Genomic DNA, 23,781 nt, shown 5'->3' on the forward strand with positions numbered 1-23,781 from the left:
TTAAAATGAATTAAATCTCGCAAGCGTTTAGTTCAACTCATATTAAAGAAGAAAAAAAAGCGGGAAGTAGTTTATATAAAATTTAAAGAATGAAAGTAAGTTTAAATGAGGCTTAGCAAAGAGCTTAAGTACTCCCTGGCTCATCAAATCATATCTTCTTCTTTTTTCAATCTGTTGTAATTATTATTTTATTTTTGAGGAGATTATGTCTAAGTTTTGAGTGAGTAACTACGTGTGAGTGTGTTCATCAAAAACGGAGTGTAACACCAAAGATTTGTTAGGGTGTTATCTTAATATATTATTAAAGAAAAATTTGTATGTTCGTCGACTCCTATTAACTCCGGGCTATGCCGGAAAACCAATTTTTATATATAAATTCATACATATTTATTATACTATCACTTTTTAAAATAATTTATACCAAAGATAGGCGATAATTCTTCTTTCAGGGGGAAATACTAACTCCACAACTACCTATTAAATAATGAATAAAAAGAAGAAAGGGCACACGCAACAACCATTTTTTTCTTTTCTAATTTTTAAAGGTAGTTCTTTCATTACAAACTACTCAACTCTACCAATATCTAACAAAGGGGCAATGCCGTGACTTGGATTATCTTTAGAGCCTGACTAGATTGAGATGATATTTCTATTTATATAGAATAATTAGTAAATTTGAAAATAAAAAAATACTTTTTTAGCAACATTTATATTATTATTACACCCCTCAGTAGTTAGCACAGGTCCGGGGCACATTTAAAAATTCACGATTGTTAAGCATAAGAAATTCGTCAAGTAATCGCCATTCGGTAGGATTTTTTAACTCACCCGTTTTTGGAGTTGGCAATCTGAAGAGTTTCTTTTCTTTTCCTCTTAAAACCAGATATAAGTTATCATTGATGTATGTATAAAAAAACGGAATGAACATTTGCGCGTACTCATAAAAGTTAACTTGAGGATTTTTTTCGGAATTGTAATTGTGAGTCCTTGCTGGACTCAGAATAGAATTGCAGATCTACAGTAACTCTTGCCATATCCTTGTTCATTTATTTCGTCACAGTTCCTTGTAGCTGAACTAATGAAACGCCATGACAGCGAAGCTCCTTTCCTCCAAGACATTCTTCAAATTGTCTGTGTTACAAAGTTGATTTTCGGTGTCTTTTTTTAACATGCCTAATATACAAACGATTTTTTTCTCTAGATATAATGTTTTAAACATAAAATTTTGAATTGTAATGTAACGTTATTGCAATAATAGTGAAATAATGAAGGATAATAATTAATACTAACAAGACAGAAGGAATGCCTTCATCCAATAGCAATAGGATTCGAACTTTGATCCATCATTCTTCGATCGATAGATAATATACATATTTTATAAAATATAATTTTTTTATCAGCAACATCATACATATTAGAAAAAGAAAAAAAACCCGCCCATTTTGCTTGAGAGCGCTCTTACATAATAATCGCCATGAAACTTGAGGGTAAGTAAACTACTAATTATTTTACTCCGAGTGCTCCCAAAAATAAATAAATTTTTGCAGTAAGTTGTGAGTAGTGTTACAAGAAGGAGCAGAAGAGAGTGTTCATTTAAACTATAAACTATTTTTTATTAAATACCTCTAAGTAAGTCCCTCAACATATATAATTTTATAACTTAATCAACCCTTTCGAAACTCTTCCCCCAACTATTATAAATATTATTTAACATTGACATAAATTATATTGATAATAACTAAGAGTCCTTGGTCAATCTGTCAATTGTCAGAATGAACTTTTGTGACGAAGGTCTGCCTCTAAATAGTTAGTATTTGAAAAAAATATTTATTTACTTTATACGGTAGTGTTTTCTGCATTTTCTATTCCAATCGTTAACTAAACAAGCATATTGAGAAATTTAACTTTTTCTGACGTAAATTATATATGTCATGTGCAAGTTACAACTTGTATAGGCAGACTGTACATGTGACAATTTGTAGGTCTGATAGCACCTTATTTATTTACAACATCAGTCATTTTAATTATGAACTACTAATTGATGCTATTAATTCATTTTGGTCTATTACTATTGGTACTCTGTCAATCCTTACTTAGGACTGAAGACTGCAGTTGTGTCCAGTTCACTCTCGATCCGGTCCAGTTCAGTTCTAAAAATTTATAAAGTTCAGTCCTAGATTATGTCACTCAACATTATTCCTTCTTTTTTTAATCAGTTCTGGTTAGTGATGGGACGATTAATTGTAATGAGGAATCGGATAATCTGGTTTATTTTTATAGAATTGTCAGTGGTATCGTGAAAATTATCTTAAATTCTTATGTATTATTATTTATTATTGGTATTTAACTATTTATTACTTTTATAAGTTACAAAAAAAAAAAAAAAATATCAATATATCCGTCAAGATATAAAAAAACGACCATGTGAATTTGTTACTTGAGTCTTATAATTTTATAAATATTGTAATAAAATAATTTATGATAAAAAATGCTGGAAAACTGAGAAGAAACAAATTGAACACAAACTAAACTTGAACAAAAGTGTTCTAAATACATGTGGTCGGTGCAGATATTGTTATTTTAGGGGAATCAGTTTTATAAAGGGATATCAAAGATCTTACTTTTGCCAAATTTGCCCTTAGAAGGTTTGCCTTGTGATTACTCGCATGGGGAAAATTCGCCTTGACAAAAGCTCACCAGTAGAAGAATAGTCATCCTTTATTTAATGTAAATATTATTTGGAGTTGGGATACATAACATTTATATACCTAATATTTAAATAATACTAGACTCTTTAACTTTAATGATTACACTTTTAAAATATATATATATATTTTTTTTTTTTTTTAAATTATATAAATTATCTTTATTTTACCAAAAAACAATTCATATAATTTACCCTTCAAATATTTACCTACAATATGAATACATTAATAATGGCCCCTGTCTCTAAATGGTGGGGAGATTATTTACATTTCATTATATTATATCGTTTACTTATACCTCTTTCTCATAATAAAACTGCCTTATATGCTTTAAAAGTGTTTTTAAAAGGAATGGGGAAAGTATTTCTTATGTAGCCCAAATATTCATATGTCGTGTACAAATCGTAACTTGTATAATCTAATTGTACAAGTTGCTACCCAAAAATGAGATGAAGAATTTAAAAAACTTTTGATAACAGTACTGCAATAATTAAATATACTTCATGGATGTGATGTAATTGCTGACTTGTTCGAATGAAAATTACACATTGATATGAATTCTGTGTTAAATTGTAAAGTTCAAAATATGTCAACAGTTATGTTAACTACTTAATACAATAATAATTTTAATAGATTAATATGTAATGATAATGTTGATGTATAGTTGGTAATTAAAATGACTGAAGATGTAATTAATTGGCGTAATGAGATGTAAAAATTTTAGCTTGCACAATTTTGTAGCACAAGTTGCAACTTGTACACAACACATAAATTATGTATAAATAATGTGTACTGTAGAATGTACTTACTTAACTACTGACGCAAAGGGAAAGCTTCATTCTACTTCTTGAGTAGAACAAATAACTTCATTATTATAATGTATAATAGGGCTGGATTTATATTCAATGTACCATACGAGGGGCTAACTGAAGGGAACCATTCTAGATATATATGTAGTGCATGCCCCCTCACCAACTGCACCCATGGTACAAATAATGAAATCATTGATTAATTAAGTTGAATGTAGAGTGGTATTAGCATTCCCTTTTTTTAGATAATCACTACGCACTTTGTGTACAGCCTCATTGGTTGATAGTGTTGGATCGGTCTTAAAAGACTACAGTCCGGTCCTAATAAAATTTATCGGTCCTAAACCGGTTCTTATCAGTCTTTATCTGAAATGATGTACTTACTATGTCCTTTCAGCTGTTCCAACATAAAACTTACATTATAAATTAATAATAATTATTATACGATCTTATTTTCTTCGTTTAATTTTATATTGTGCAATCCTAGCTATGAGTGAAGAATAGCTATAAAGATAGCTAGGACTATATGACTGAAAGGCCGACGTATCGCTTTTTCGGACCGTTGAATGGTAAAAAAGATCTGACCGATAAAAAAAACCGATTTGGCAATCAGTTTTAGACCAATCTAACACTATTGGTTGAGCCAATGAATTGTAACACTGTCTGGAGGAGCACAAGCTCCAATCACGCAACCTGTAGTGATGAAATTTTTTGATAAGAAATACCAATTGGTGAACTCATATGAACTTTGTACAATTATAAGACTATAATGTTTGTTATAGTTGTAATTTTATCTCAACATTGGTATTTTAAGTAACTCTTCCATTTTGGGATATTATTTGAAGTCCTAAAAAAATTGTTTTTTCCGCAAAAAATGGTGGATTGACCGAATGTATTCAACTCAAAAATCAAAGTAGATACATGTTAAAGGATTTTCTAACGTAAAATAACAAAATATCATCAAACTAATGAATTTGTCCTTCAAAAATATCAAAAAGTATCAACTTCAGTTCGTGTTTGTACAAGATCATTATGTAGTAAGTTTCATTCAAATAATTAATTAATATGAAATATTATTCTTCAGTTGATCTTTGGATTTTTAAAGATCCAAAGATCTGTAAAGTCGAGTGTATTTGCAAAATGAGTCAAATTGATTTATCTTCAAAAATAATATTTTTCACTGCAACAGGTTGCGTGATTGGAGCTTGTGCTCCTCCAGATAGTATTATAAATCATTGGTTGATCATTTTACGTCATTGGTTGCATGGGTACTAATATGATGCATACTAAATATATTTTTGCTGTGTAGATTCCCCCCCTCTTTCCCACATTGTGAAAGAAAAATTAATGAAATCCGCCCACGTGATCCCCTAGATAATGAAGTTTGCATGCAATCAAGGTATGCAATATCTTATATTGTTAAGTCAATCCTTATTTATTTGGTATAGTCCAATATTAGGACCGGTCTTTTGGATTGTCAGTAATACTAGAACTAATTAAAAATAGAAGAAATAAATTTGAGTAATGTCATCAGGGACCGAACTTTTTAAGTTTTTAGGGCTGAGATACAGGACTGAACAGGAGTGGAACGAGAGTGAACTGGAGGAGAATCCAGTATTCAGTCCTAAATAAGAACTGACACAGCACTAGCATGCAACTTGAAGCCCGATTATAAGAAAAGTTCGCTATATTATTTTTTATTATTATTGACGATGGTTGAGTACTTTATTTTGCTTCTGTACTTATATCGTGTGTACGTAGGAGGATTGTGTCCTCATTGAATCCATGCTAGTAGAGGTAAGCTCGGATGATGAAATAGGAATAAGTTTACAAAATATTATAATTAGTTTTACAATCTTATTATATATTTAATATTATTGCACTACTTGCTGGATTAAAATCCCTCAATCTTTCAACCGGTGGTTGTCATAAATTATCCTTCCTTTCTTGGGCTAGGCTTTATTTTTCTTCATATATAGACATATTTCTACATAAATAGTCATGCATATAGTCATAGATAAGCTTAAATTTAAGAAACGCGTGGAGTTGTTACTTCACGCTGGGAGATCTTTGAGCTTTTAGCAAGTGTTTGACTTAGTTAATAAATCAACGGATTTAAATTAGTAGCCTCAATTATATTATATATTATTATAATATGTTGGGTTTTTATGTAGCTACTATTCCTAAATATGATTATGATAAACTATTATATTCATGGGAGCAGGCCCAAAACTTTAATTTTATAACCCACTTAACTTTTCTATATAAATATGTATTGAGTTAATACAAAAACAATTTCGAACAAAATTTCAGAATAATGCCCAGTTTATTATTTTACATCATATATCTACAGCCTAATTACATAGGTATATTTCGGCTAATTTTAGGCGTTGCATTCAAATTTCTAAGATAATTAAAGATACCCAAAAGTAATAAGTATACTTGAGAACTTTCATTTGATTTATGGGACTTAATTTGGGCCCAATATGATCTTTCAAATTTGATAGAATTTATCAATTATTTCATCATTGTGACAATGAACTTTTGCTGATTTACGGTGCTTTTAAAGCTAGACTCTTGGCATCCCTATAGCCCCGACTGTTCACGCCTGCAATTTGATATTTTTGCCGCCTCAAGGGGGAAGCTTTCGGGAGTTCAATGTACAACAAAAGAACAATCAGGATAATTTGTTGATAGAAATGGGAGATTATTATTTTTCAAAGATTAAAAATGTATGAAATCCAGATTTAATTGTGAGAAAAATCATTATAGCTTGCATTTGTGTTGGTAGCTCGCATATTATATTCCTTCATTCCCCACCCACCCTACATCATCATTTGAATGAAGATTACGTACAAGTTTCAAATTGTTGGTTAAGAAGATAGTATATATTAGTATGTAGTAGCGTGTAATTTGAGATGATTTTCTCAGTCCCCTGGCTCTGATTAGGCTATGATTTACTAACTCAATCTGCGTCTTATTTTTTATTACCATGTAATGTTAAGTCCATTAAAAGTTTTTTAAGATTTTTTTTTTTTTTTACAAAAAATAAGCATCATTCACACCAAAAGTTGACATTAACTAATTTAAAATCCAAGAAAAAGACTATTGGCTTTGTTGCCCGTGATTTATCTTTCTTTTCTGTCACTATAAAATAATGTATGTATAGAAGTAATGGGCTTAGGGGTTACATATTATATGCTTATCTTAATGACTATCAACAGATTGCGAACACAATAAGAGATATATTTAATTAATTCAAATATTCCTTTTTATAAGCAAACAAAACTAACAAACCTACAAATTCAATGATTTTTTTGTTACAAATATCCATTAATTAGTATACACTCATTTCCACTGTATGTACGTATTTGATTTTTCGTGACTGAGCCCTATTTAACTATGCATGTAGAATTGGGTTCATACAAATACCTACCTAGTGTAAGATATTGTTATTGATTCAAATATTGGCTCCATGTCTCTGGTCAAAAGAATATTTGTTGGGTATTGTTTAGAAGAATAAAAAATACAATAGGAGCATCATGCATGATTCATGACTATAATTTCATTATTATTAGGAGGTACTATCCAGGGAACAGTGAAATGATAAATGAATATTCTTTACCAGTGGCGTCGCTAGCACCCCCCCTCACCACCAAAAAAACAACAACATATAATACAAGCCCCTCCGTCTAAAATCCAACATTTTTTGAAATAGCGCCTTTGTTCTATATATAAGAATATTTCGATGTACAAAACCGTTAACTTATTGTAAAGAATTATGTGAAGAAACTCTAAAAAAAAAATAAACAAGGCCAATTAATCGAGAAATGGGAGCGGCATGGCATAACCAAAAACATGGAGCAGTGCAGAGCTACAATTCTGGAGCTATCCGTGCGTGGACAATCACGATCAGAAATCTCTTAAAGTGCTGGGCTGTAACTTTTAAACTGTGTACCAGGTGACTACGAGAGGCACACCAAAAGCTTCCAAATCAAGGCCAAAGAGGCCAGAAGAATTGGCTAAGGCAGTTAAAGGCACCATTGGAGGAAGAAGAGGCAAGACGACCTTCAATGACCTCGCTCATGAATTTGACATTAGCTAGACAAACATGCGCCACTTGGTGAAGCAAGACTTAAACATTAAACCTACAAGAGAACGCCTTGTTAGGGTTTGAAGCCTTTGGACTGAGCAATGCGTGTGACCCGGCGCAAAATCCTCAACAAGCATGAAAAGCAAGACTCTTGGCATCCCCATAGCCCGACTTTTCCCCTCTGCACTTTGATCTTTTTGGGTACCTCGAGGGGAAGCTTTCGGGAGTTCAAAGGAACAACTGAAGGCTGCCATCATCACTACTTGAGCCAACCTAGAGACTAGCATTTTATAGAACTGCTTTGCAAATTTCCACACCAGGCTGGAACTGGTCATCAAGGTAAAAGGCGGCTATATTGATTAAGAATGTAAATAAGGTGTCCATTGATTGTATTTATGAATTAAATTTGATGATAATTAATTGAAATATAACATTTTTTTATTTTCAAAGTGTTACATTTTAGACGGAGGATATATATTAAACAAATAAGCTTATATTTATATAAGTAATTATATTACGGTGTTGATAATTTTTTGGGCTAAACCATATTCCCTCCCAAATGATGAAAGCTAGCAATACGCCTACCCTGTATTATCTGTCATTTATGTTATAGGTTGCTGAGTCAGTGTTTCAAGTTTTTTTTTGTGAAATAATCACCTATTTCTATTGGTCAGTATAGAAAGCTTTTATAATTTATCTAGTAATTGAATAATAGTAGCGTTGTAGTTCAGTCCAGTCTTGGTAACTGTAGGACTGTTTTAGGACTGTAGTACTAGAACTGATTAAAGAAACGAAAAATAAAATTGAGTGACATTATCAAGGACCGAACTTCTTAAGCTTCTAGGACTGATATGCCGGACTGAACTGGACCGGATCAAGACTGAACTGGCAGATACTGCTGACTTCAGTCCTAAAGAAGGAGGAACACAACACAAAATATTAGGATGTCACGAAGATTAAACTCTAAAAAAAGGGTAATCAGGGTCATTACTGTACCTAATTTCTGAGGAATGAGCCCAAATATAAAAAGTGCACACTCCAACCCTAGGGGCGTCCACAAGGGAAGGATGGAGGAGCTGTACCTCCCTCAAATTAAGAAATTTAAACTTTTTTCTAGAAAATTTAATATTATAATTTTGAATTTAATATAATTTTTTAATTTATTTTTCTTCGAAAAACTATAGATATTTGAAATTTTCCTCCAAAAAAATTAATATATATATATTTTCTTTTTTTCAAAAAATTAATATTTGAAATTTTTTTTCAAAAAATTTAATATTTGAATTGTTTTAAAAAAAAAAAATTTTTTTTTCAGCAGCTATAGATTTTTGAAATTTTTTGAGAATAGCTATGAAGTTTTGAAGTTGAAATTTTTTTTTTTCAACTTTTTTTAGCTCTATTAGTTCACCCCCAACCCAAGCAGGCTATTAGATCCCAACTTAAAATATAAGTACAATCCCATAAATACCTTTAAACCTACACCCCACTACATAAACCGAATTTAGTTATTTATTTAAATTTAAACATCTCAGTGGTATTTGGGTAAGTCTTACTTTAAACCCAACACCTATAGAGTAAGATAAACACTAATCTAACTACATATAATTATATCATTTACACATGTACTAACAACCTTTAAATACAGAAAAATGTTCACCATCGCTTTTGCACCCCTATGTGCTGCATGTTGGGGTGTGTACTAGGGTTTTTAATTTTTTGGGATCCATGGTAATTCTGGAATGAGATAGTAAATAATAAATGTTTGGAAATTGAGTAATTTACTTTGTTTTTTAAGAAGAAAAAATTTATTTTAAGCTATACTTTCGTGAAAAATCCAAAATTAATTCCATGTTTCCCTGAACGTTAGAGAGTAAAGTTATAGTGAAATACTCATTTATTGGTTTGTTTGGGGATTTGTGCTTGGATATCATTTTTTTTTTCATGTGTACATTGCACTATTAGCACAAATCTTTTAAAACTTTATCTCAAGTGAATCATGGTCAGTATATATTAAACGTTTTACTGTATGATTTACATAAATGATGGTTATATTATGCAAATAGTAAATACGAGATATCCTGAGTAACATTTCTTTATTGGAATTTTTCTAGTAGTAGTAGAATCTCGGTAAACAGGATCCTGAGATCCCGGTAGATAAACCCTAGTGTCTACGCGCTTATACACCTCGAAATACATTGGAATGATTAAAAAAAAATTATGTTCGTAATTGATTTATGGTTCCTTATTTATGGAGGATTGGTCGGTCGTGTTGGCAGTGGACTCTAGGTACATAGTAAATTATTTTACATTTGAGCCAATAAGAGTATTCATTGGGAATTTTATTGGTTTTCTCTAAAAGATTTACTGGGATATATATATATATATCTATTTATATGCTATAATAAGTCGTGCCAAGGCATGTTTGGATATAACTAAATACCTTTGTATGTACCTTGTACATCCTGTGGCTGCTCCAGTAGCAAGTCCATAAATTGAAAGGGTGAAAATCTGGATAGTACGCATCCATATTATAAATGAATACTTGTGGCTATTTACGAGATCTTTTGGTTCTTCATTCAATTAAAACAAAAAATCAGTTATGGAAAAAGATGACTGTAATTCTCCTATTAAGGAATAATTGACACACCCTTCAACACTGAGTATTATTTTTACTATTTCCGTATGGTTTTATTATAAAGATATTATGTATTTGTAATACCTTTATTATGTTCATAAATTGTATTACTTTCGGATGGACACATTCTTTTTTTTATAGTGAGTATGATCAAAGGTTGATAACAAAGTGTTGATTAACACTTTTTTACTCCATTGTTCAAATTACATATTATCTACAGTAATACTTGATCATTCCATAGAAATAATAAATTAATCGTACATAAAAAAAAAATTATTTTTCTGAATGAGGAGTGAAAGTTTGAGCCCATCCGTGTATTTATTCTCTTCTAATTAAGATTCAATCTGCGTCTAGACAAGGGGATTTTTTTAAATAATACCTTATGTAATTCTTCCAATATTATTTGAAAAATCTATCAAGGCTCTTTGAACAAAAAAATTTACGTAGTATCAATGTTATTAATTATATATGTATACATAAATAAGTCCCTTTTGCAGTTTTTAAACAGGTTTATGATATGAATATTCAATGTCCAGTGTTTTCTTACATGCGAGTGTTTCTCTAGCTGCTACCTTGTCTTTTTAGATATTTGATGGAAATAAATATAAAATGTTTCAATAATTTTATCATCCAATTCCTTTTCAATTTCCTCATGATATGCTCAGGAACTGTTTAAGCTATCATGAGATATGTAAAGTACAATATAACATAGTAGTTCTTCACTTAATTGTAATATCCTATCATTGCGCTGTTAATATTATTACACAACTGTTAATTATAATTAATTAATTTATTCATTTTTAAATTTCAGAGTTAGTCAATGAGAACTATGTTAACTCTTTTCTAATCATGTTGAAATCCCTGTATCTTTCATTGACGATTTGTCAAGTCCTTCACATTGGGAATGTCAAGGGATTTGAAAGTTCCATTTTCAAATCTCACAATCTTCTTTTGGTTCCTCAAAGTCAAAAGCCTTGTTTTGAAAGAGAGCATTGGATAAAAAAGAGGTCAGTGGATCCCTATGATCTGAATGAAAATGAGTTTGCTTCTGAACAAAACTCTAGTGGAAAGAAATTACATCGTTTGGCTCATAACGTAAAAGTGGAAACAGATATTCGTTTTAGGTAAGTTGATGATGCTCAAGTATTGGATCTCCTTTTTCTCTCAAAATATTGATGATGAGTCATTATTTAGATACGCTATTACCCTTATATCCGATAAAGTCCACAACTCCAAGAACTATTCTCGTGAAGTATATCTGACTCTTATCCTTCCTGAAACAGCGTTTATTTCACGATTTGCCATTGAGGTTGATGGACAACTATATGTGGCCTATGTCAAGGAAAAGGAGGCAGCTTTGAAAATCTATCAAGATGCAGTGGATTCTGGGAAAACGGCTGGTCATGTGGGAGTGTCCGCCAGGCATTCTAATAATTTTCATGTATCCGTTAATACTGAAGCAAACTCTAAGATTACATTTTACCTGTTATACGAGGAACTACTCCATCGTAAACAGGGCTTTTATCATCATGTAGTTAATATTACACCTCGTCAAAAACTAGGAAGTTTCTCCATTACGGTATATCATCAGATTAGCTCAAAGGGATAACTGTGTTGTTTAATAATCTTCTTTTTAGATGAGGATCATGGAACAACGGAAAATCACCATGATTGAAGTTCCCAAACTAAGAAAGTATGACATAAATATTCAAGAAAATATTATTGAAAATGAAACAGAAATTGAGAGAATATCTCCAAGAGAGGTCCGTGTCTACTATAAGCCTCAACTATCTTCGCTTCAATCTCTATTAAAGTCACGACATGCACTACAGTTCAGTGTAAATTATGATGTTGAGAGGCCTAATGATGGGGAAATTCTTGTAGTTGATGGATATTTCGTTCATTTTGTTGCTCCAGAGAACATAAGACCCCTTCCGAAACATGTTGTCTTTGTTTTGGACACCTCTGGTTCTATGGGAGGTAAAAAAATCTTACAAACAAAAGATGCAATGAGAACAATTATAAATGAGTTAAATGATCAGGATTTTATCAGTATTCTCGATTTCAATACCAAAGTGAATATTTGGAACCATTATCATGATCATTATGTGAAAATTAGTGATAATATTAAAAAATATGCAATGGACTATGTTGATTCATTAGAAGCAAACGGTGGAACAAATATCAATGATGCTATCCTCGATGGTAATTAAACTATTAAACTATTCAAAAGTGTATTTTCTGTAGTTAAATTAATGAAATTCATTTGATTTAGCTTTAAGAATAGTCCGTTACAAAAAAGAGAACGCAGAAAATGTATATGTGCAGCCCATGGTCATATTTCTTACTGATGGAAATCCTACTGAAGGTGTAGTGAATGCAAAAGAAATTATAGAGAATGTCGTTGAATCAAATGTTTACGAAGTTCCTATTTTTGCCTTGGCTTTCGGGCGAGGAGCAGACTTTGATTCACTTAAAGTTCTTGCCCTAAGAAACTATGGATTTGCTCGAAAAATCTATGTGGCTGCAGATGCATCACTTCAGCTTCAGGGATTTTATCGAGAGGTATGTATTTGGTACTCAGAAAGCTTTGTTCTCATCATGTCTTATTTATTAACATTTGTTCATCGTTTTAGATCAGTAGTCCAATGCTGCGCAATGTAAGATTCGTTTATCAAAACGATAGTATTACTCAAAACTCACTAACTTCGACGAGTTTCCATTCGTACTATAAAGGTGGGGAAATGGTAGTTGCTGGTCATCTTATGTCCCCAGCTCACAGTGAACTTCTTGAAACTCAAATAAAGTATAAGGTCCTTGCTAACGATGCTGATGGAGAGTATGAAATAGACGGAAGATACATATATGCTGTAAGTTTACCTATTTTATTGTGTATTCAATTCATCTTTTGGATATCTTTATAATGATTTTATGTATTTCAGACTGCTCCAGTTGTCGAAACGGATACAATCCTGCTTGACTTTGTCGTGAGTAATAATACAATCCATTCAAATATACTTGAAAGATTGTGGGCCTATTTAACGATTCAAGACTTATTCAAGGCTTTAGCTCGAGGCGAATTCTCTTCTTGTCCAGAGTCGTATAACTCATCATCTGTTGCCAAACGGTCAACTTCTTCAATTGAAGATGAGTCAACAGATATTGAGCGAATCTTAGAGACAGTTGGCGATCAAGACATTTACATTTGTGATCACTTAGAATACGCTCTCTATCTCTCTTTAAAATATGAGTTCGTAACTCCTCTCACTTCATTAGTCATTGTTAAGCCAGATGATAAAAAATCTGCTCCTGGTACAAGTGAAGATGAAGGCGGTCATGATCCAAGGATTACCTTATTAGGTAATCATGCTACTACATTAAGTCAAAAGACTCGCATCGGTTCCTTTCTAGTATTAATTTCTATATGTCTAAATCTAACTCATTTTTACATCTAATCTCAATATTTATATTGTATACATAATGGTAGTCCGTCGGTATTATTATGTCTATAAATATATATACTATACATATTGTAAATAATAATGTATGCTTCCAATTCTCGTTTAAAATATAAATAAAGTCGTATTTCATTATTGAATCGGAATACGTTTCGAAATAATTTGTATATCGCAAATTACTATTTTTAACATCTATAAATGACTGATTAATGATTATATGTTTGTAAAGAAGGATATTCTAGCTTCTAATTCTAACTTCTGCTCATTCAGCTTCTGAATGTATGTATTTATTAATATCAAATAGTGAATTTAGTAAATTATCAATTTCAAATAATTGCCAACGTTATATATCTTTTTTTACAAATATTAAATAGAAATTGCTATTGGTAGACCTATGCTGAATTTGTAACATACCACCCAAGGTTAATAGAAATACATTAATCTTGCCAGAGCCATATAACTAGAGTTACGTCACCAGGCTATCCGGTTTAACGATAGCTGACTTCTCCATGTGTCAATGTTTGTGTCACAGCCCAAAACATTCAAAATTTAAAACTTTTTTAGTTTTTCACCTAAAATATTTTAGGTGAAAACTACAAAGGCTATATATTTTGTTAAAATACCCCCAGTATGCCCTCTTTCCTTGCCGTGGATTGCAAGAATCGTTTTGGAGCTGAGAGGATTACACTTTTTTCATTTTCAAGGGACAAATTCCTTGGAAGGCATTGAGTTCTAAGAATTAAATGAAATCTTTGGAAACCATCATATAATTCTGGATTTTGCTCTAAACATTTTGAAGAAAATCAATTCATAAAGAATGATTAAACAATGTTGGAATGGCTTGAGAGTTGGAATTCTTTATGAATTGATCACATAGAATACGGTCTCTATCTCTCTTTAAAAAATATATTTTTTAGATCAAATTTCAGGTAAAAAAAGATATTCAAAATTTCAGGATCATACATACTTTACTCTTTATTATCAACGAAAATAGAATAGCTTCTTCTACTTTTGTAAGCTGAAGAATGTGTATGTTTAAAGTAAAATTAAAAAAATATTATTAAAGTAATTATTCCCTTTTTTTATAATAATTAAGCTCAATAAAATTATTTTTTAGTATTCCTTTATTGTATTCAAGTTATTTTTGGGCCATTTGATATCTGTCTTAAGGGGGCGCTGAAATCTCGTGACGTAACTCTTCTTATAGGGCGGCTCTGATTTGTACTACAATAAACCCACGTTACGTCATTAAAAATAGTATTATCAGTATGAGGAAATAGAGGCCCACATACATCACGAAGAATTATCTACTTCTTCTACAGCTAGGAGCTGTTGAACCTTAATTTATTTATGTTCGTTAGTAGCTTATTTTTGCTATTGATTCAACCCCCACGACTCAGGAGCGGCTTCACTCATATAATAGAACCTAGATATATTTCTGTACGACAGAACTCTAACATAATGGAAGACAGAAGAAACAATTACTTTTGTGGACCGGATTTTGTGGGGTTGGAAGACGTAAGGAAAGACTGGACTTCGGACGGTATATGATACACATGCATCATTGATTAATAATTAATCATCTATACATAATTTATTACAATTTTTGTTTGATTAACAGTCAGTGATGATAAGATTGGCATGTGGCAAGGAGATATTACAAAGTTGGAAATTGATGCCATTGTAAATGCCGCCAATTCTGGTCTTAGAGCGGGTGGAGGAGTTTGTGGGGCCATTCACAGAGCTGCAGGTTTGGATCTACAAAAAGAATGCAATAGTCTTAATGGATGTCCTCCTGGAGAGTCCAAAATAACATCAGGATACAAATTACCCGCTAAGTGTGAGTATAAATTATATATATCATTCTTGTATCTCTTATTCCAATTTTCTTATTATATTCCAATAAACCTATTTACAGATGTTATCCACACCGTGGGACCTCAAGATCAGGATCCTGATATCTTAAGGAGTGCTTATCGTAATTCAATGGAGCTTTTAATGTCAAAGGGCTTAAGATCCATTGTGAGCTATTTAAAGATATATTTATTTGACATGGTTATAATTATCCGATTTAGGTCAGATATGCACAATTTGTTTGATAACTTGGTAAAACTGGGTATATTTGAACTAATTTGAATATATATTAAATAAAGTCTCTCATTTGATTAAAAAATAATAAATTTGTTTTTGCTGCATACATTTAAACTAAAATGAAATCCATGATTATTTTTTTCTCACTCATTTTAGGCATTTCCATGCATTGGCACAGGGATTTATGGATTCCCATCTGACAAAGCAGCAGGTATTGCTTTGGAAACTGTGAGGTCTGTTTTGAAGATTAATAGTGATAAGGTAATTACTAATTCATATAAATGAATCCTCAGGAATTTTTATAGTTATGTTTGCTTTTCGTGTGTTTCATTCTCAGTTTGATGCTGTGATATTCTGCGTTTTCTTGAACAAGGATAAGGATATGTACAAAGAGCTTTTATCAAAGAAATTCTAGTATTATTTTCAACATAATAATAATTAATATGCAAATATTTTGTTGTGTTTCAAAGATATGACTTGATGAAAAACCATTTTTATGCTGTAATACATATAATTATATTGTTATAATAAATTATTGATTAACTTCAGAATGTTTTTTAATTTGAGGGTTTTTACGTGACGTCAGCCATTTTGGGGGCCTAAACAACCAACTTTTATAAAAATGAACACCCTTTTTTCATTCATATTAAGGAAAATAGTGAACTATTGGATGTCAAAATGGGACCAATAAATAAAATGGCCTAAACCCTACTATTTATCGGAAATATATCTGTTGCATAGTTTTACTATGTTACAAATTTGATTTTACATCGTTATACAATCTTAATTCCATATTGTAGACAAAAATTAACTATTACAATAGAAATAATATATATTTTTATCTAATTATCCTACTTTTCACGTCCCTAGTCGATACATTTTTTTGTACAAATATAGCCATTTCATAAGTAATAAGTATTTGTAGGACATTTTACTTTTATTATATTTAAATATCAGTTTTTATCATTGTCATGAAGAAGTAGTCAATGAAGATATTAAGTTTTTTATTTTTTAAATATCTGATGAAGTCAGTGAAAATGGTTTATCCGCTGAGAAGCTTTTAAAATAAAGATTAAGCTCGGTTTGTACACGGGCGAGCAACACTACAAAAAGGAAGAGGGAATAGCAGCAGCCATATAGCAGGGGGAAAAAGTTTTTGGTGTGAGGGTGAGTGGCCGATCTAGCCAATAAAATATAAGATGTAGCAAAATAGTTCTTTCCCTTGCTCAATAGAGGGATTTCTGTCTGGCACTTTATTATTAAGTCACTATCTTATATTCGATTTATAATAATATTATATATAAATCCAATATTGGATAAATATTTTATGTGTGTTGATGAATTAAGCGGAAAGGTTTGGGTTAGTGGAGGATTATGAGTTTTTCAACAGACGAAGTGAATTTTCTAGTGTATCGCTATCTGCAAGAGGCTGGATTTTCTCATTCCGCCTTTGTGTTTGGTCAGGAGTCTCATGTATCTCAGAGTAACATCAATGGGGCTCTGGTTCCTCCAAGAGCCCTCATCTACATAATCCAGAAGGTAATGCCCCAAGGGGTTGAGTGTACAGCGACATGACTACTTGTTGTTTCAGGGATTGTTGTATGTAGAAGCCGAGATTTCCACGGGCGAGGACGGGAGTGAGCGTTTAATCGATGGATTGAGTCTCATTGACGCCGTGATGCCGGATGTTGTTGCTTCTCGCAAGCAGCAGCAGCAGTCTGATCATAAGTCATCTCCCGTGGAATCTGTGAAACTCGAGGATCGGCAACAAACTGCTTCAGCTCCTTCGGACGATCATCCACAACAGCAACATCCCATGGACATTGATACGAATATTGAAATTCCAGCTGAAAAAGCAAGTGTTCTCAAGGGGCATGACTCGGAAGTATTTATATGCGCTTGGAACCCTATGCAAGATTTATTGGCCTCTGGTTCTGGGGACTCCACTGCTAGAATATGGCACATGGAAGATTCTCAACAAAGGGAAATAATTCTTAAGCATTGCATTCACCGAGGAGGACAAGAAGTAAGAAAAAGACATGCATATATGTATCTACAAAGTACATTACATCTTCATCTTTGGATCTAGGTACCTAGCAATAAGGATGTAACATCTCTGGATTGGAATAGTAGTGGGAGTTTATTAGCCACAGGATCTTATGATGGGTTTGCTAGAATTTGGTCTACAACTGGAAAACTGGAAAAAACCTTAGGCCAACACAAGGGTCCTATATTTGCATTGAAATGGAATAAAAGTGGAAATTATATTCTAAGTGCAGGTTAGAAGGATTTCATCTGTAACCAGATAGACATGAACTCTTCTTTAATATTGACTTTGCATTTTAGGAGTGGATCGTACCACCATTATCTGGGATTCGCAAACTGGAAATCATAAGCAGCAATTTGCTTTTCATTCTGCTCCTGCGTTAGATGTTGACTGGCAAACAGATGAGAGTTTTGCATCTTGTTCAACAGATAAATGCATTCATGTTTGTAAGTTGGGTGTAGAAAAACCTATTAAGTCCTTTTATGGACATACCAATGAGGTAACTAGATTCTTTTATTATTGTTGACTTCTTTGAAAAAAGTATTTATTATGACAGGTAAACGCAATCAAATGGGATCCTCAAGGTAAATTTCTTGCCTCTTGTTCTGATGATATGACATTAAAGGTTTGGTGTATGGATAAAGAAAGTCATGTACACGATTTACAAGCTCATTCCAAAGAAATTTATACCATTAAATGGTCATGTACAGGACCAGGAACAAATAATCCAAATGCAGATCTTGTATTAGCATCAGCATCATTTGACAGTACCGTTCGTCTATGGGATGTGGAAAGAGGATCATGTCTTCATACCTTAACAAGACATAAAGAACCCGTGTACTCAGTTGCATTTTCCCCAGATGGAAAGTTTTTAGCCTCTGGCTCCTTTGACAAATGTGTACATATATGGTCTACTGTCACAGGCAAGTTAGTACATAGCTACAAAGGAACTGGAGGAATTTTCGAGGTGTGCTGGAATTCCCGTGGTGATAAAGTCGGAGCTTCTGCTTCTGATGGCACTGTATTTGTTTTGGATCTTAGGCGATGAAATAATTTTTAATCCTTCTATGTATATCGGTTATTCATTCCTATACAACAATCCTCCTTCTTTAAACCTCTTGGAAAACAGTGTTTCCTTATATGGCATTTTAAGTGAGCATTAAGATGACTTCTTATGTATCTGTTATGCATATCCTTTATATCAATTTCATCTTTTTAAAAAAAAAGACTTATTTACAAAGATCTGTAATGTAGCAGTTAAGTTTCTGAACTATTAATTATCGGTAGGTGCAAGTTATTATTGGATTTTGTGTGGATACATCTAATTTAAAATTCATTTCTCTCCTCTTCCCCCCTCTCTCAATACCCTCAAAGATTCGACGAGTCTTTTTCCCTAAGGACGTGAACATATATACCTATAAATATAATCAATTCTCTCTTTTGGGGACTCCATTGTGTATTGTTATCTTATCTACTTTAAAAAAATGAATAAATACTTAAAGTTAGTCTTTCATATAAGCAATATTTTAAAGTAACTCTGCCATGCACCATAGAAATCTAGATAATTGGCATTAAGACGGCATTTTTACTTTCCCCAAATTAGTCATTTTTTCGTTTATAATATATATGAGAGTAAAGTAGGCCCCGAATATACTGTATTTAACATTTTTTAAATGTCGAACTACAAATTTAAGCTGAGTTTAATCTTTTTCACATTTTTTTAGTACTAATTTTATTCTTAAGAATGATTTTTAAATAAGAAATTCATTACTCACTACGGATATAGTTTAATATGTTTATTTCCAAAGAATATAAGAAGGATCTATGACAAAAGTGGGGGTGTAAAATGACGTCGATATATTTTAATTTATCTAGAAATCCATTCATGAGCAATCATTATGTTTAAAAAAATAATATATAAAATGGTCTTATATAGCTAAATCCAATGATTTATAATTATTTTAGTAAGTAAGTCCACCATAATGAACTTTATTTTCTTCCCTACATAATTTTTATCATAATGCATTATAATGAATTACTATCTAAGAAACATAACAACTATACATTTGAAATAATTAATTACAATATGGACTCTTCAGCATCAAATTTATTTCCCCGAATGAACCCATCATAAAGTGCCTTGAGTACGTATAGCATATACAGATGAAAACCTGTTATTGGAATATACATATAAGTTATAGTAGATCTGCTTTATTAGGAAATTACAATATGTGTAACTTACATGATACGACTAAACTAAATATTGATGGGACAGCTTCTCTTTCATGAATAAACTTTGATGTTATCACGATGGCGTCAATGATATTCCAAAGAATTATGATGGAGAGTAAAGCGATGCATACCAAAATAACTTTAGTATTGTACTTCACCGTTCCATATATTAGCAATAACATGACTAGTATAGTTACAATGTGAGGTGCCGTATGTGCCATTCCTTCGTTGTACATCGAAGTGAGTAAAATGGAAAGAGCGGAAAGGACTATGAGGGTGAATGCGTAGAGTAAAACCCCAGATCTTAGATTAATACAATAACAACATTTAGTTAGGAAAGCCATGGCTATCTATTGGAAATAGATTTCAAATAGCTGCTGAATCACAAATATTCAATTTCACGGTTAAGAAAATTTCGGTATAATAACGGATGAAAAAAAACGTAAGAAAATAAAATTATATACTACTTTTCATTCCCGGTTAACAAAATTTCAAAGTTTATTACAAAATATTATAATACATATTTATATAATATAAATAAACCTATTAATTATTCTGTATTACGGATTTATCAAAACATGTAGTGTGACTGACTTTATTTATGTGATAGATGTAGAAAGAAAATTTAAAGGAACTTGCATGTCGGTTTCCTAAACTTTATATAGATCTAGCTCTGGTTGTATTCTCTTAACAAAGTTATCAACTGTTTCCCCTTCTCGAACAAGGGGCTTCTTTGAGAGCATGTTCAATTGCAAATCCAATTCTCTTCTCTTATTTAGCTCATCTTGAACAAGTAGTTCCTTGATGAGCCAGACAGGGAGTCTCCTTCCTTTATAGGTTAAAGGGATGAGTGGAGTATTATAGTCTTCAAGGTACTCTTTGACATAGTTTTCAGGGTCAAAGGCCTCAGCAGATTTGATTTTATCAAGGAGAGCAGTTCTAAATGCAATTTCTCTGCTTTTAATCCGATTGAAAATCCTACTTTGGTAAAATACTTTGTTTTTTCGCCATCTCTTCTTCCTTTGGTGAACTTTCATTTTCCGTTTCCGGATACGAAGCATACGGTGAGCCCATTTCTAAATAATAATAATAATAAACCCAATGAAATTTGACTTTATTCCTTTCAAATATATAATTAACTTTAATACTTTAATCTTTTTTTCTGGATCTTTGATTTTGGTGTTATTGGTGTGCCTTAAAGGATCCTCCAAGATCTCTCGATGGTATTCTGGATCACCTTTTTTAATAATGTGAAGAATAGGATCAATGATAGGAGCCGCTCTTGGGAGAGTTGGAAGCTTTAAAAGAGGTTGATTCGATCCGTAAAAAGAAGCAGTCATACGAAGATCCTCCAATCGAGAATTTAAGGAAGGGAGGAAGGACTCATCATGTATTATGATCTTTTGGGATTTCTGTACAGTACTAGGAGTTGTTGTAGTTACGCTTGATAAAAAGCGTGTTGATAGAGACGAATGTCGAAATAAAAATCGAGAATGCATCATTTCGATAATTATCAAAAAATGAATTAATTAAATATTAAAATTAGATTCCTCATTCAATCGGTAAACAAACTAACTTTATGACGTCACTATATCATGTGTTTTTTTTAAATAAATAAACAATAATCTCTGTTATTTTTAATATCTGGAGTGAAACAAGTTCAAGTCACTAACCCTTCTGTAGGTACCATAAACGGATTTCTGACCCTATTTAATCTGTATGTATATATGTCACGGACAATGTTGAAAATCAGGCATTTTACAAAATGCTCGGGTAATGTTCAATATGCCTGTTAGAGCGGTCAATGTGCAGAATGCCCAGGAAATCTATAAGATTTACAATAAAGTGCTCAATGGTAATTTTAACTTCATTTACATTGTCAGGTGAAATGATTGTGGGTAGTGTTGGGTTTCGTTCTGGAAATCTTAGACTAGCCTGAGCAATGTATGGCCATCCGATAAAGTTCGTTCTTGAGGACTTATATTATAGGTTATTAAAAGGGATATTTGATGCTTAGGGAAACGGTGGCGGTGGGTAATAATCCACCTTTTGGACCATTGGTTCAATTGCACAACCCATGGCTGGGGTGTATAAGAAATATTAGAAGGGGTTCTTGAGACTCAGGATAGCGCTGGCGATAGGTTTTGATCCCCCTTAGGAACGAGCTGTCCCCCTGCACAAGTTGGCTGTGATATATTTTGTAAAGTTGAATTGAGCCTCTCGTGACAATTTCTTATCATACAAAAGTTTGTTTTAGAGAATACAATATAAATCTCAATGAAAATAAACTGGAGTATCAAATTGCTGGTAATGATATTGTATCATAATCAAATCTTTAATGATCAAATTGCTTAGGAATGAATTGTTTAATAATCAAATTACCCACAATCATTTCACCTGGCAATGTATATGAAGTTAAAATGACCATTGAGCACTCTATTGGAAGTTTTATAGATTGTCCGGGCATTTTGCACATTGCCTTTAACATTTATATATAATAAAGTTTGTGTGTGTGTCCTTTATTGGTGCCACACCGTTGAGACTAGGAGCATGAAATTTTGCAAGGGTGCCTCTTTAGAACCTGGTCAGGTTAAGACGGGCGTGTCGATTTTCGGGGGTTCATATAAAGGGGGCTTATTCTATACCCAAAACACCCAAGTTATTTTTTAGAGCACAAAGAGACTAAATAGGGGGTTGAGTTATAAATCAAAAAATGACTGGCGTCTCAAAAAAACAACTATACGAATAACGACTTTTTCTGAATCGATTCAAAATCAAAAAAAGTTATTGTCAAAATAAGAAATTGTCGAAAATTGCACTTAATTTTTTTTGAGGTGCAAAAAAAGTCTATTTGCAATAGAATATTGTATTCGAAAAAAATAATGTTTGTAGAAATTTGTCTGTAAATTCGTTTCCATATAGATTTGATTAATAAAAATTGATGTTTAACTGAAAGATCTATAATTTTATAAATAATTTTTCATTTTGTTTTCTTTTTTTTTCCTCATACATTAATAATAATTTTGAAGAAGAAATGCGACAAAACGATGGGTTTGGACAATAAAAATTTAGACTGTATCAGATTATCATTCTATTTTTAATTTGCAGAACATTTTATTCAATAATTTTTGCGAAAATTAACCAGTTATCATGTTAATTGCCCACCAATTCAAAGTCATCCGACTCTTCCTAACTGTCGATCCAGTCCAGGACATATAGGTCGAAATCTTCCTCAAATTGATTAGTAGCTTTAATAGTGCTGTTTAGTCCTTCATTTGAAGATCCCCAGAAAATGGAATCTGTAGGCTGATTCAATTGTTGCTTAGCATTTGATTGATGTCGTGGAGGAGCAAAAAATCTCTTTGATAATTTCTGAGGACGCATAAACTGAATCAAAGAGGCTTGAATTTCCATTTTGTCTCTTCATTTTCCTCCTCGAAACCCTGATAGTTTAGTCTGCATTGTAAATGCATATTGTATTCTGATAATAAGTATATTTAGTTCTTTATAAAAATGTCTCATTTCATTTTGTATATGTATAATGCCACTAATAACTTGTTGAATATATTTGTTTTATTTTATATTAATAACTTCTATATCAGATCATTTGTCCTTTTAAATTGGTCTGATTTTATATTTAATTATTATAATTGTTTTTGTTTTTTTTTTTTTAAATTTACCCATACTTATTTAAGTTACTATTATAAACAT

At 31.9% G+C, this 23,781-nt stretch overlaps 4 protein-coding genes across 10 annotated transcripts; 3 read left to right on the plus strand and 1 right to left on the minus strand.

Annotated features, from left to right (window-relative positions):
* The first annotated feature begins 1,535 nt into the window (after nt 1-1,535).
* On the plus strand, nt 1,536-13,861 carry LOC121121416 (inter-alpha-trypsin inhibitor heavy chain H3). Of its 6 annotated transcripts, none has more exons than XM_040716340.2 (7): nt 1,536-1,629; nt 11,054-11,366; nt 11,437-11,821; nt 11,880-12,447; nt 12,518-12,807; nt 12,879-13,112; nt 13,185-13,861. In XM_040716340.2, the coding sequence occupies exons 2-7, from the start codon at nt 11,092-11,094 to the stop codon at nt 13,695-13,697; spliced, it is 2,265 nt and encodes a 754-aa protein (XP_040572274.1). In that variant the 5' UTR covers nt 1,536-1,629; nt 11,054-11,091; the 3' UTR covers nt 13,698-13,861. The 6 variants fall into 6 exon arrangements, with proteins under 6 accessions (XP_040572274.1, XP_071746686.1, XP_071746685.1 ...); XM_071890585.1 differs by lacking the exon at nt 1,536-1,629 and adding an exon at nt 4,002-4,551; XM_071890584.1 differs by lacking the exon at nt 1,536-1,629 and adding an exon at nt 10,736-10,933.
* A 1,094-nt stretch (nt 13,862-14,955) lies between these two features.
* Nucleotides 14,956-16,342, plus strand: LOC121121871 (macro domain-containing protein PG1779). Of its 2 annotated transcripts, XM_040716867.2 has the most exons (5): nt 14,956-15,243; nt 15,322-15,540; nt 15,619-15,722; nt 15,948-16,052; nt 16,129-16,342. In XM_040716867.2, exons 1-5 carry the CDS (start codon nt 15,051-15,053, stop codon nt 16,204-16,206), a joined length of 699 nt encoding a protein of 232 aa, XP_040572801.1. In that variant the 5' UTR covers nt 14,956-15,050; the 3' UTR covers nt 16,207-16,342. The 2 variants fall into 2 exon arrangements, with proteins under 2 accessions (XP_040572801.1, XP_040572800.1); XM_040716866.2 differs by having other exon boundaries at nt 14,959-15,243; nt 15,322-15,722.
* Nucleotides 16,343-16,960: 618 nt separating this feature from the next.
* ebi (transducin beta like ebi) lies at nt 16,961-19,929 on the plus strand. The gene is made up of 5 exons (XM_040716086.2): nt 16,961-17,330; nt 17,383-17,817; nt 17,881-18,070; nt 18,138-18,337; nt 18,395-19,929. The coding sequence occupies exons 1-5, from the start codon at nt 17,166-17,168 to the stop codon at nt 18,884-18,886; spliced, it is 1,482 nt and encodes a 493-aa protein (XP_040572020.1). The 5' UTR covers nt 16,961-17,165; the 3' UTR covers nt 18,887-19,929.
* A 614-nt stretch (nt 19,930-20,543) lies between these two features.
* LOC121121211 (uncharacterized) lies at nt 20,544-21,669 on the minus strand. Its single transcript, XM_040716087.2, has 2 exons — nt 21,219-21,669; nt 20,544-21,146 (listed from the first exon to the last, which is right to left on the minus strand). Exons 1-2 carry the CDS (start codon nt 21,570-21,572, stop codon nt 20,721-20,723), a joined length of 780 nt encoding a protein of 259 aa, XP_040572021.1. The 5' UTR covers nt 21,573-21,669; the 3' UTR covers nt 20,544-20,720.
* Nucleotides 21,670-23,781: the final 2,112 nt, after the last annotated feature.

The sequence above is a fragment of the Lepeophtheirus salmonis genome, chromosome 8 (genome assembly GCF_016086655.4).
Source record: "Lepeophtheirus salmonis chromosome 8, UVic_Lsal_1.4, whole genome shotgun sequence".
Lineage (NCBI taxonomy): Eukaryota > Metazoa > Arthropoda > Copepoda > Siphonostomatoida > Caligidae > Lepeophtheirus > Lepeophtheirus salmonis.